General features: G+C 39.3%; 1 protein-coding gene across 1 annotated transcript; it reads right to left on the bottom strand.

Annotated features, from left to right (window-relative positions):
- Positions 1-113: 113 nt before the first annotated feature.
- On the bottom strand, positions 114-11400 carry LOC127453552 (oxidative stress-induced growth inhibitor 2-like). The gene is made up of 6 exons (XM_051719986.1): positions 11233-11400; positions 7350-7442; positions 7004-7140; positions 6682-6873; positions 6302-6393; positions 114-6095 (listed from the first exon to the last, which is right to left on the bottom strand). Exons 2-6 carry the CDS (start codon positions 7414-7416, stop codon positions 4811-4813), a joined length of 1773 nt encoding a protein of 590 aa, XP_051575946.1. The 5' UTR covers positions 7417-7442; positions 11233-11400; the 3' UTR covers positions 114-4810.
- Positions 11401-13235: the final 1835 nt, after the last annotated feature.

Below are 13235 nucleotides of genomic sequence, written 5' to 3'. Positions count from 1 at the left end.
GGAGCTCCTGTTCTGGGAATCGCACAAATAATAAATGTCCTGCACTCAGCATGGTTGGTTTTGTGATGAGCTTCCAAAGCAAAAACATGTTTCCATTTTTATAAGAGGTTTATTTGTCTATAATAAAAAATACAGTGTACAAAACATGTATATTAAAAGTTTAAAGGTTTATAAAATTGAGCAGTCACATTTTTTACCTTTACTCCAATATTGCATCCACCTTGTGTGTGAAGCAACTTCATGTTCTTACTGTCAACCATTCTGCTTTGAGTTAAAGGACTGCTGACTTAATTTATTACAGATCAGTTTTGACATCCTAAAGTTTGGGTTCAGGGTGACCACTGTACCTCTGATCATGATTTTCAGATTTCTTCAGCAGCAGTCTAGACTTACAATATGAATGGCTGATGTAAAAACTTAATGCAAATTCAAATGTTCCTTACATTTATTTGGCACAACAGAGTTGTTTCAAATAAAAAGTTTCACTGTTTTATGCTGTTAGTAAGTCTCTAAAACATGCTAGATTAAACAGAAGTAAGTCCAGAACAAGGTTATCAATTCAACTGAACAGATTCAGATTTCTACATTATCAATTTTAGAAATGACCTTAACTTAAAAACACCATGGTCATGAACTACAGTTGAAGTCAGAAGTTTACATACACCTAAGCCAAATACATTTAAAATATTTTTTTTACAATTCCTGACATTTAATCATAGAAAACATTCCCTGTCTTAGGTCAGTTAGGATCACTACTGTATTTTAAGAATGTGAAATGTCAGAATAATAGTAGAGAGAATGATTTATTTCAGCTTTTATTTCTTTCATAACATACCCAGTGGGTCAGAAATGTACATACACTTTGTTAGTATTTGGTAGCATTGCCTTTAAATTGTTTAACTTGGGTCAAACGTTTTGGGTAGCCTTCTACCAGCTTCTCAAAACAAGTTGCTGGAATTTTGGCCCATTCCTCCAGGCAGAACTGGTGTATCTGAGTCAGGTTTCTAGGCCTCCTTGCTCGCACATGCTTTTTCAGTTCTCAGTTCTGCCCACAAACAATCGAATTGAGGTCAGGGCTTTTTGATGGCCACTCAGATACCTTGACTTTGTTGTCCTTAAGCCATTTTTGCCACAACTTTGGATGTATGCTTGGTCACTGTCCATTTGGAAGACCCATTCAATATATCCACATCATTTTCCTTCCTCATGATGCAGTCTATTTTGTGAAGTGCACCAGTCCCTCCTGCAGCAAAGCACCCCCACAACATGGTGCTGCCTCCCCCATTCTTCACAGTTGGGATGGTGTTCTTCGGCTTGCAAGCCTCACCCTTTTTCCTCCAAACATAACAATGGTCATTATGGCCAAACAGTTACATTTTTGTTTCATTAGACCAGAGGAAATTTCTCAAAAAGTAAGATCTTTGTCCCCATGTGCACCTGCAAACTGTAGTCTGGCATTTTTATGGCGGTTTTGGAGCAGTGGCTTCTTCCTTGCTGAGCAGCCTTTCAGGTTATGTCGATACAGGAAACTGTGTTCATCTCTAGGAGACAGAATGCGTCTCCTTCCTGAGCGGTATGATGGCTGCGTGGTCTCATGGTGTATATACTTGGGTACTATTGTTTGTACAGATGAACGTTGTACCTTCAGGCGTTTGGAAATTGCTCCTAAGGATGAACCAGACCTGTGGAGGTCCACAATTTTCCCAGGATGTCATGCAAAGAGGCACTGAGTTTGAAGGTAGGCCTTAAAATAAATCCACAGGGACACCTCCAATTCAGTACATCTCCTATCAGAAGCTAAATGGCTAATTGTCTAAAGGCTTGACATAATTTTCTGGAATTTTCCAAGCGCTTAAAGGCATAGTTAACTTAGTGAATGTAAACTTCTGACCCACTGGTATTGTGATATAGTCAATTAAAAGTGAAACAATCTGTCTGTAAACAATTGTTGGAAAAATTACTTGTGTCATGCACAAAGTAGATGTCCTAAACGACAATACTATAGTTTGCTAATATTAAATCTGTGGAGTGGTTAAAAATAGTTTTTTAATGACTTCAACCTAAGTGTCTGTAAACTTCTGACTTCAACTGTATAAATGACTGAATGCATTTCTGTGGTTTGGCACTTAATTTTTTATTTAGGTTACTGGTGAAAGAACAAGGTATGTTTAAATCTTGTTTTATGGAAAAATGAACTACTAAGATATACACAGCTCTTACAGTGTGGCCTCCCCTTTTCTTCCTTGTCTTTTAGTAGTAGGCCTAATCCCTCTAAAGACCTGCCTTGTCTAGTGGAGATCACGGCTCTAAAGTATTGCTGTAGTGTCACATTGCATCAGCTCTTCTACATTATCACACACAGTTTACAGTTCACAATTATCTTAGGAGCCCGTTTAGCATACTTGGGTGCTTGTGAAGCACTGAGTAGAAGGGGTGTTCCTTGCATCTTGTATTTAAAGTGCTATTATTTCTTCTAAATAATACATATACAGTTGGACAGAGTTTAAAGAGGACACTTAAGAGATTTGGGGTAAGCCATGTGCATTAATTATTACATTTGAGGCAACAAAATCCATTAGATAAAGTTTATTTTTATTTTTTTATTGTGTGCGTATTAATATGCAGTACTTGTGCGTTCATTAGTATTTCACAGTAATACTTTTCTGTGCAGTCGTAATTTGCAAAAACTGGGACTTTGAAAGTTACTGTTCTATAAGGATATATTGTATTCTTATGCAGCTCAGTGTGAAGGCTATGCAAGTATATGCTTCAATTTCCCTCATGCTGCTGCATCTCAGACAATGAGCGCAGTTAATCTCGTCAAAATCACTGACAAAAACGTTAGTTGACTAAGGGTTATTTATTTCATCAACGTTTACGAATACGAGACGAGAAAGATGCAGCTTGACTATAAACATGCTTGGGGGTGGGGGTGTATGCTCAGTGATGAAATACGCTGGCTACCACCCCTGGAGTTCGCAAGTTTGCTAGTTCACTAATTCGAATCCCAGGGCATGCTGAGTGACTCCAGCCCGGTTGCTAGGGAGGGTTGAGTCACATGGGGCAACCTCCTCGTGGTCGCTATAATGTGGTTCGTTCTCGGTGGGGTGCATGGTAAGTTGAGCGCAGATGCCGCGGTGGATGGCATGAAGTCTCCACACGCGCTATGTCTCCGTGGCAAAGGGCTCAACAAGCCACATGATAAAATGTGCAGTTTGATGGGTCTCAAATGCAGAGGCAACTGGGATTCGTCCTCCGCCATCCGGATTGAGGCGAATCACAACGCGACCACGAGGAATTAAAAAGCGCACTGGGAATTGGGCATTCCAAATTGGGGGAAAAAAACAAAAGCAAACTGTTGACGAAAATGACAAGAAAAAATAATACTGCAAGATATAAACAGAAAAATAAACATCTATTTATAGATGAAGATATTAGATAATGTTCATCTAATCCAGAATGTTGAGGATTCCCCCTCTCGAGCCGCGAGTTAAACGCTTTAAAAAGGGTTAATTACCTCGCTCAAATGCATTCAATTTATACATGAGATTAATCGCTAAATCTACAACATATGTAATATTACAACTTAAATCTGCACAGACAATGAAATGAGTAAACAGAACAGGTGTGCTTGAACTAAGTTATGTGCTAACCATAATATTTGTAACTTGTGTTGTGGATATACTGTTTCCATAAAAAACACACTACACGCAATGCAATATCCTAAAATGGCTAAACACAAAACATTAATAACAGTCTCTAAAGCATGAGGAATTCTGAATACAGTATGCTAACTTCTAAAGAGTAGATAGCCTAATAATTCAGTATATTCATTACTTGCTTTTATTTCAGGAGCTCATGTTTTCACAAGGACAGCTGTACAGAATTTTGTATGTAGCCCATCTTTTGTTTTATACATGTTTAAATAAGAAAAAATTTATAATTATTTTTTCTAAATCTTTGAATATTTCATTAAAGTTTGGTCTGTTACATTTTGACACATTCTTCACATTATCATTAACCAAAAGATTTTATTTTCGTTGACTAAAATGATATGCCATTTTAGTCAAGAGTAAAACTAAGTTAATGAATATGGACATGTTCGTCAAAAGACTAAAACTAGGACAAACAAAAAGCTGTAAAAATTAACACTGAATGCACGTGACATAAACTTTGTCATCAGCACAGTACGCGCAACCCAGTTTTTGCAGCTTTGCATACTTATACACATCTGTGAATGTCATCTGCACCTGTGCCTGGAGTGATACTTAAAAGTATCAAAAAGCAGTCGTAGTGTGCAAGCGTCAAACGTGTCCATTGGGGCTTGTGGTCAAACTACTCCACTTTGAAAAGCTAAAACACCGAACCATGCACGAGACGTAGTGGCAAGCGGAAAAGCAAAGTACACCCTAGCCTTGAGACTCCTTGACTTAGGCACTGTAGAATGTTAATATCAAGAATGTTAAATTCGCTGTCTATCATTTAATTTCTGCAAGAGCAGATAACTAATTACAAGTAACACCAAGGCAACTTACAGTATATGCAACAATAAGAGGTAAAGCATACTTTAATGTTGAATAAAAATTGACACTTAAAATATTGGCACATTATTCCTCAGCTGTGAAAGCCTTTTTGTAAGAAGTCAGCCTAAAACACAGTTGGGAAAAAATTCTGTCTACTAGCATCTGCTCATTTTTACCAATGTAATTTCTTTTATATGTGGTAAGACAGTTGAACATTGCATATTTACAACATGCATATAAAGAGATGTTTCCCAAGGCTCCTCCCATCATGACCTTCTCTAGGACCATTAGACAAATCCTCCTCCTCCCCCACTGCCTTCTCTTCCCCGTTCTCCACACCCTCCATCCTCGGCAATCAATTTCCTGTTCTTCTTCATCCTCTGTTTCAGTCTCCTGAGCAGACAACTAGCAATACCGAGAGCACCACCTTTCAAGAAGCGTACAAAGTTGTCACCAACAAGGGGACCCATGGCAAAGAGCCCAGGCTCAGCATTGCACTCAAAGGTGTAAGGATTTATGTCGATGGGATTTTGTCTGCAAGAGATTGGCCTACTGGGATCCAAGCTGAGGTACTGCCCTTGTTCCTTCAAATAAAATAGATTGGGATAGGTCCCGATCAGAACTAGCACCATAGAGACTTTGAAAGCTCTTAGACCACCGTTGGATCCCCTTATCACACAGTGCATGTCAGGCTGGAAAGAGAGCACACAATGCTCAGGGAAGCTGGTGTAATCTGGAAACAGAGATGGACTAGGGGCTGAGGGATTAGCAACAGGTGATGTTGGGTAAGCCTGGGAGCACATCATGTGATAAACTCTGTGATATTCTGGGTAAAGTGTTTTTGGCAACTGTTTGAAGATGAGACCTGGGTCATCGGCACGCTTACGGAAGGCATGCAATACAGAAACCCCATGGTTCAGAGCACACAGCACTGCATCGGCTGCGCTAAGCCCTGCCCCCACTACCAGCACAGGCTCAGAAAAAGGGCCCAGGCTGCCATGGCAGCTGACGGCAACACCGAGGTCATGAACGTTGTGAAACACGAAAGGGAGATCTTCCCCTTCTACTCCTAATCGAGCTGGCGAGTCAGATGCCCCTGTTGCCAAGACAACATTCTCAGCAAATAGGCTAAAAGGGACGTGAGTGTCACCTTGGAACAGTTGGTAGCCCCTGACCTCCCAGAGTCCCTGTGAAAACCCTTGGGAAACCCCAATACTCTCTTTCACTCCTTTTCTTCTTTTATTTTCATCCTGTTCCTCCTCAATCTCACCCCTTCTACTATTATTCTCCATTCCATTTTTGAACTCATTACTAAAACTGTTCACCACTCCATTTTGACCATTCTCAGTCCCATTCTTATGGCAGTAATCAAACCCATTTTCCACACAATTGATCTGACTATTTATAGTGCCTTTTTCATTCCCAAGACTGTTTTCATGACTGCGGTGGAGTTTCTGAACAGAGGTCACATAGGTATTGTCCACAAAGTTCTTCTGGAGGCCCATGAGCTTGACATAGTTTTTGTAGTAAGAAGAGATCTCCTCTGGAGTGGCTCGATCATTGGACACACCCCTGTGAGAAAATCCCACACACATGCACATGGAATCCATCAATCTGAGAACCTCCTGACATGTTTGAAAAATTGGACGATATTCCTTTGTTTTCTGTTTGAAAGTAACACATAAATCGTCTGGATATCCTTTGTGTAAAGACACTTGAGACATGCCCTAATGGAAACTGTCTTCATCATATATGCAGTTATTGTCCATAGTACATACCTCCTCTTGCCTGGGGACAAATCTCTGTAGTTAACACCTGGTAACTCCATCCACATCCCAAGACTAATTGTCAGCATTGAACCCTCCATTGCCTTGGAGACCAGAGAGAGAAGGCTTTGTTAATAAATGACATTTTTACAAACATTAACACTATTTGTCTCAGCTAACTGGTGTTTGCGGTGTAAAAAAAACTCTAAACCTTTCCCTTAACCTGAGATGGTAAGAAAACGAATGCAATACCTTGGAAACTACGCTGAGTTAACTTGGTAGTTCGAAAAGATTATTTTTTTTATAATGAAATTGTCCTTTCAGCTCTTAAGGCTGAGAGTTATAAGGACAGAAAATATCATAGGCCATACCATGCCAGAAAAATCACTCACGTGCCAGGCACCACCAGGTGAGGCTTTGCCCAGAACCAGATGAGGAATGTGGTGTTTCTTTTCCAGTCTCCACTGCAGTACAGAGGGGGACTCAAAGCCCAAATCTGCATTTGGATGAAGGAGTGTGTCAAAAAGCACAGCCAAAGTGTTTCCTGAACGTCCCTCTAAACCCTCAGAGAGATACTCCAAATCCTGCATGTAGACACACCGGACAACCAATTTATTGCTCATTTGACTATGTAACATTTTCAGGATCGTTCAGTTTTATAATTTAAACTTTACAATGTTTTTGTCTACTTGTAAGGCACCTACCCCTTATTACCTGTTCAGTTATGGGAAGCTGCTTGGCTTCTTGTAGTTTACGAAAGAGGATGGGGTTTGGGTGCACAGCCACTGGATCCAAATAAGGAGTATACCCACTCAGAAGGTATGACAAGCATATACCGGAGGGACCATTACCTGCAAAGGGGTGAGGGGAGGGATAGTAACTTTGGTATTGACACAGTAACTATTTGTAAATGGATAGCATTTTTTTATATGTAATGAATAATATATATTTCCCTTATATATGTACTAATTAAGAGCCATCAGGATGGGTATAGATGCTACGAACACCTGTTTTGCAGTTATGGTGAATCTGATAACATGTTTGGTCACTGATGACTCACCAATGATGACAACTGGCACAGTTCGAGTATAGTCCCTCGGGAGGGAACTTTCTTCCAGCAGGGGCATGGTGGCAGCCAGAATCCGAGCTGGCACTGTTAAACACAAAGGACACATCTGTCAATCGACATAAGGGCGTTTTCACACCTGGCTCATTTGGAGCATTTGTTTCAGAACCTGGTGCGTTTTCTACCTTAGTTTAGTTCGTTTAGGCATACTGTATTTGAACATGGCAATCACACTCGGATCCGCACCAAAACAATCGGCCCGAGACCACCTCATCCGACTGCAAACAAATCCCGGTGCAGTTCGCTTGTGGTGAGAATGGACAATATCCCTTTAAAAACCATGAGCATACCTGATGGGTCTTTGGAGAAGACATCTGTAGGTCAGCACTTTACTGTAATTCATTATCAAAACGCATATATAGCCTATTGGCGACTATATTAGATATACACTGATCAGCCGCAATATTAAAACCACTGACAGATTACGTGAATAACATTTATTTTCTCATTACAATGGCACCTGTCAAGGGGTGGTATATATTAGGCAGCAAGTGAACAGTAAGTTCTTGAATTTCATGTGTTGGAAGCAGGAAAAATGGGCAAGCATAAGGATCTGAGCGACTTTGACAAGGGCCAAATTGTGATGGCTAGACCACTGGATCAGAGCATCTCCAAAACGACAGGTCTTGTCTTGTGGGGTGTTCCCGGTATGCAGTGGTTAGTACCTACCAAAAGTGGTCCAAGGAAGGACAATCGGTGAACAGGGTCATGGGCGCCCAAGGCTCACTGATGCACGACAGGGTCATGGGCGCCCAAGGCTCACTGATGCACGTGGGGGGAGCGAAGGCTGGCCTGTCTGGTCTGATCCCACAGAAGAGCTACTGTAGCACTAATTGCTGAAAAAATTAATGTTGGCCATGATAGAAAGGTGTCAGAACACACAGAGCATCGCAGCTTGTTGTTCCGTGCTGATCCTTGTCCACCGCCAAAAGCGCCTACAATGGGCATGTGAGAGTCAGAAATGGGCCATGGAGCAATGGAAGAAGGTGGCCTGGTCTGATGAATCATGTTTACTTTTAGATCATGTGGACGGCCTGGTGCATGTGCGTCGTTTACCTGGGTAAAAGATGGCAGCAGGATGCATGTTTATTTGTGTGTGTGTGTGTGTGTGTGTGTGTGTAAGCAGCTCTGTGACCATGAAAACAGGCACTTTTCAATGCAGAAATAATGTAAAAGCAACTAATGATGGATAAAAATAACCATGGCGCAAATTTTACATCACATATCATTCGTGTGTCAGATAAAGTGTATTTGCAGCGCAACCTCTGACTGGAATGCGCATTCTGTACCATGCGGTGACGTTTTGCATAAGCGTGACATAAACAACACTCGAAAATGTGTTACGGTTGACAAACTTTTTACAGGTATATAATTTTAACCAGTATATCAGTGGATGCACTAAATCCTGGAACCGCTCGCAAACATTCTGACCAATAAGGGTCAATATGTTTGCTTACATATGACTTTTATTGACACAATTTTGGTCCATTTTGAAAAGTTGCCTTGTGAAAGCGAACCAAACCAAGAGGAAAATCCAACACTGTAAAAATTGTAGTCCTTGTTTCGGAATAAATCAAACAAGCTACAGGTCTGAAAATGCCCTAAAATAAGTGTTGGCTGCAGCAGCTTTGCATGTTACATAAATGCTACATACAGTATATGTTAGCTAATTCTGTCTTTTGTATAAAAGATCTTACAATTTATAATTTTACCTTAGTTGTGGCAATGTTTATATATTATTACCTGCACTAAATACTCGAAATTGTACAATGCCCAGCTAATATATTTTACTATACGGTAGGTTGTGTGATATCCTGTAAAATCTTAAAAAGGAGCTCTGTAACTTAACAAATTGTAACAGAATGTAACTAAATATAAGCTACACGTTGCTTCTGTTTTAGGCTTTAGATGGGGTCATGGCTATTTAAATTGTACTTAGCTATGTTGCTTAGGTCACTGACATTTAAAAGAATTTAAGCCCATTAATTTTCTCACATGACTTAATTTTTTTTTTTTTTACAAGGGAACCATACTAACAGTCATTTCTCTCATCCTGTTGTCATATCTCATGTGCAGAAGATAATTTTAAGTACACAAAAAATAAACAAAGGCGCAAACTACATACACAAAGATGGCCTTGCTTGGACACTACCCCCCTAAGCTAATGCTAGCATTATCACTGTCACTACTTCCTGACAAAAGCAAATGATCATTTTATGGAGTGAGGCACTGTTATCTGACCACACTCATTGTCTCGGCCTTGGTGTAAATCCCCCTGATTACACCTCAGTTTGGCCTGTAATCCGCATTGCCCATGTTATGTTTTTCACAAAAAAAGGTGGGCTTGGCATGCTGACAGTCGGCACATCGCAGCCACCCATCACAACCTGTTTTTCTTTTATCCTGGATGTTTACTCTTTTCGGAGAGAGTGCGAAGGATTCCAGGCAAAACCAGGGATGAGGATGGCAGGACAGGGGTGTGTATGGGGTGGAGGCGAGGGTTGGCAGGGTTTGGAACTGACATTTCCACCCCACTGCCCCATTTAGCAGTCTCCTGACTACATTTTCAAAAGGGTACTCACATGGGCTGACCAGTCCCATGTTTTTCACACTCATGTGTCCCGTTTTCAAAAAGAGTATTCAATAGAGACTAGCAAAGCACAATGGATGGTTCCTTATTGTGGTATAAATGTGCTGGTTTAAAAGGTGGTATCAATAAAACAAATATTTTTGAAAATCTATTATTTGCATGATAGACACGCTATTTATGTCATCCAGAAATCAACAGAATTCACCATAATTTAATCAACAGAATTTAGTTTGCAGCTTTTTTCCCCCTTCATCACTTATATGAAAATTCCAAATGGTTAATAATGACATTTTATTGCACCAAAGTTACTTAAATTATTGACACTTTGCATCATGTTGCAGTAGAAACCATAACATCAGAATATACTGTTTATGTCAGGCCATACTATAAACGTGTTCAGTGTAATCGTAAAATGTACAGTACATTAAAATGAGCGGAGTTGTCCCATTTGTATCAGATATGGCCCTGTCATCTACTTGGATGTTGCACAGTTCAATGGTGTAGAATGTGTGTGTTGTGCACACCGGGCTAGCAGTGCGTTTGTATTTAATCCTTGCAAACTGAAGCTCAGACCGGAAGGTATGTGAGTGTGTATACACACATACACAAGTCTGTGAGAGCACGTGTGTCTGATGGTTGTGCGTAATGTATACGCCCCCAAAATGCTAGATTTAATAACTCCGGAAATTTAAATGTTTTAAAAATATACACTATTTAAAACAGTGTTTACTAATGTCAGAAATTGTCTTACGGAGTGACAATGTTTTCATTTTATTACTTGCTCTGAATGTTTTAAATTGTAAAATGCACAACGATTACGCAATAACATCATCATCATTTTATAACTTACCTTTTAAACAAATGTCTCTGTTTTTGTCTTTATTGCCTATGCGATTTAAGAGCATGTAGCCTATATTAGTTTCAATATGAAACGACTTCACGGGCACATTTTGTTAAAGGCAACATCAACCCGCCCTAATAAATTGTCCAACTTCATTATGTATGGAAAGGAATATCTACAGCACTGTAACTTTATGCGGCGGGGAGTAGAACCAAGATACGTGTTAAAACGAATACCTTCTTAGTGGAACATTTAAGCCAACAGCACAGGTTGGGTGGAAATAACCGAAAATGATGCGCGTTATGAACATTGCATAATTAAGGTCACATCTAAATTGTGTTTGGAATGGCAATAAAAAGATATATAGTGACTCCAGTTTTTCTTACCTCTAAGTGAAAAATCTTCAGATTCCCTGATTTTCAGATTTGCGTGTCTCTAGAAGGCTCAGGATGCTGTGAGCGGTATAAATAGTCCGTATCCCTGGTGGGAGGATCCAAGCCGAGTCACAAGATGACATGGACAAGTGATCTTTAAAGATGATGTCTTTCAGACCTTAACTAACGTAATGATGAGTGATACCTGAACAGTATTAAACCGACGTTACACATTGTTGGATAACATGTATTGCTCCTGACGAGCAGCCTCTGAGTCGTGGGAGAAGCTTGAGGCGTCAGTCTGTATCCAGCATCATCTGCGCCTCGTGCTGCACCGGCAGGCATGAAGAGCGAGCCCAGATTCGCGGAGTCTGCTGTGCTCACATGGCATCTGTTTAAAAAAACCCGGGACTGTCCGCTTTTTCCATTAGGGCCTCAATCAATTGTTACACTCAATGCGCATATTGAGATAACGAGTTGCTGCCCATAAAGTTTTAAGAGACATAGTTTGTTAAAAACAACATTAAAAGTTGTGGGGGGGAAAATGGTATAGTCTATGGAAAGAGTATAGGCTATAAAGTAGTTTTTATATTTGGGATCATTTTTTAACCAGTGGACTGTTTTAAATGGTTCTTGATCTAGTTCAGTGGTTCTTAAGGGGGCCGGGGCCCATAGGGGGCCTCGGCAAACTTTCAAGGGGGCCTCGAGATGACTTAAAATAAATAAATAAAAAGTTAATACGCTGTATTATAATAATCTAACTTGCTATAATAAATCAAATAAAAAAATCTAACAAAATAAATAAATAAATAAAAATGATGTAAACTGACAATATCTTAAAGTAGTGTTTCTCAACTGGTGGGTCGCAGGTCACAGTCAGCTGGGAAAGTACAATGGCAGAACTGTGGTTACCCAAGCAAAATTATCGGACCACCGAGGCAAATTTAATGATAATCTCGCCTTCTGTGCTTTATACACCCTAAATATGCTTTTCATCTGTAACGCAATATTTTCACTCTGCGACTGGAGCCAGGTTTTCACGTGAGCGTGGTTCGAGCCATCACAGAACCTCGCGCCAATGATCTGCTCTGCTCTAATCTACTGTATCTCTGGAGCATGCGCGCATCAATCATGCTTCCCTCGATATTGCAGCGCAGACCACAAAACTGATGCAACCCATTTCAATTAGTTAGAATTTTCTAGTTTAAAGCTGTATGGAGGAAGTCAAACCTCTCAAACAGTAGACAGCCTCTCAGAAATGTGTCATGATTTTACAGTGACTGTGATGCAGCATTCTGTCAAAAATTGTATAGTTTCCAATTAAATCTATTAGATAGAATTTATTAGAAAAAATTTTTATTACAACCTTGGCAGTTGTAGTTAAAGTTTCTAAATGTGTTTAGGCTACTATTTTTCATTAAAATACTTTAAATTATTTATTTATTTATTTTTTATTATTATTTTTATTTTTAGAAAGGCTAGCTACATTGACCTACATTGCACAGTAAATATAAGTATTAGTACATAAAAGGCTTTAAACTCTGGACCTTACAGACAAATGTGAACAATGTTTTCCTCATGTGCACTGTAAAAAATGTCTGTAATTTTAACAGTAAAACACTGTAAAAATGTTACAGAAATAAAACGTTAATTGATTAACGAGTATTAACTGTGAAATATACAGTAAACATTTTTAATATATTTTAAAAGACAATACAGTAGATTTTACAATAAAATGTTGTAAAAATTTAATTATTTAGATTGAAAAATTATGATTTTCCTGTATAATTAATGGTAAAAAAAAAGGACATTATGTTTAACAAGAGAGTACATGTACTTTTTACAGTAAATTATTGTTAAAATTACAGTAAAAAACAATAATCGGGCATTCCCACAATTCCCTGCGTGACCCATTACATTTCATTTTATTTTATGGAAATAGTTATGTTTCTTCTTATTTTTAATATCAGTTACATACATTGGGGTGTTCTGTTTTATATTTGATGTAGTTTAGT

Source organism: Myxocyprinus asiaticus, chromosome 16 (genome assembly GCF_019703515.2).
Source record: "Myxocyprinus asiaticus isolate MX2 ecotype Aquarium Trade chromosome 16, UBuf_Myxa_2, whole genome shotgun sequence".
NCBI lineage: Eukaryota > Metazoa > Chordata > Actinopteri > Cypriniformes > Catostomidae > Myxocyprinus > Myxocyprinus asiaticus.
This window is presented reverse-complemented; position numbering and strand designations above follow the sequence as displayed.

What these genes read in the sequence shown, in the direction of transcription:
- LOC127453552 (XM_051719986.1), bottom strand. Translation starts at nt 7,416, where the DNA reads ATGCCCCTGCTGGAAGAAAGTTCCCTCCCGAGGGACTATACTCGAACT. An exon ending in TGTGCCAGTTGTCATCATTG is followed by an intron (nt 7,141 to 7,349) that starts GTGAGTCATCAG and finishes ACCCCTTTGCAG; the next exon opens with GTAATGGTCCCTCCGGTATA. An exon ending in CACCTGGTGGTGCCTGGCAC is followed by an intron (nt 6,394 to 6,681) that starts GTGAGTGATTTT and finishes CTGGTCTCCAAG; the next exon opens with GCAATGGAGGGTTCAATGCT.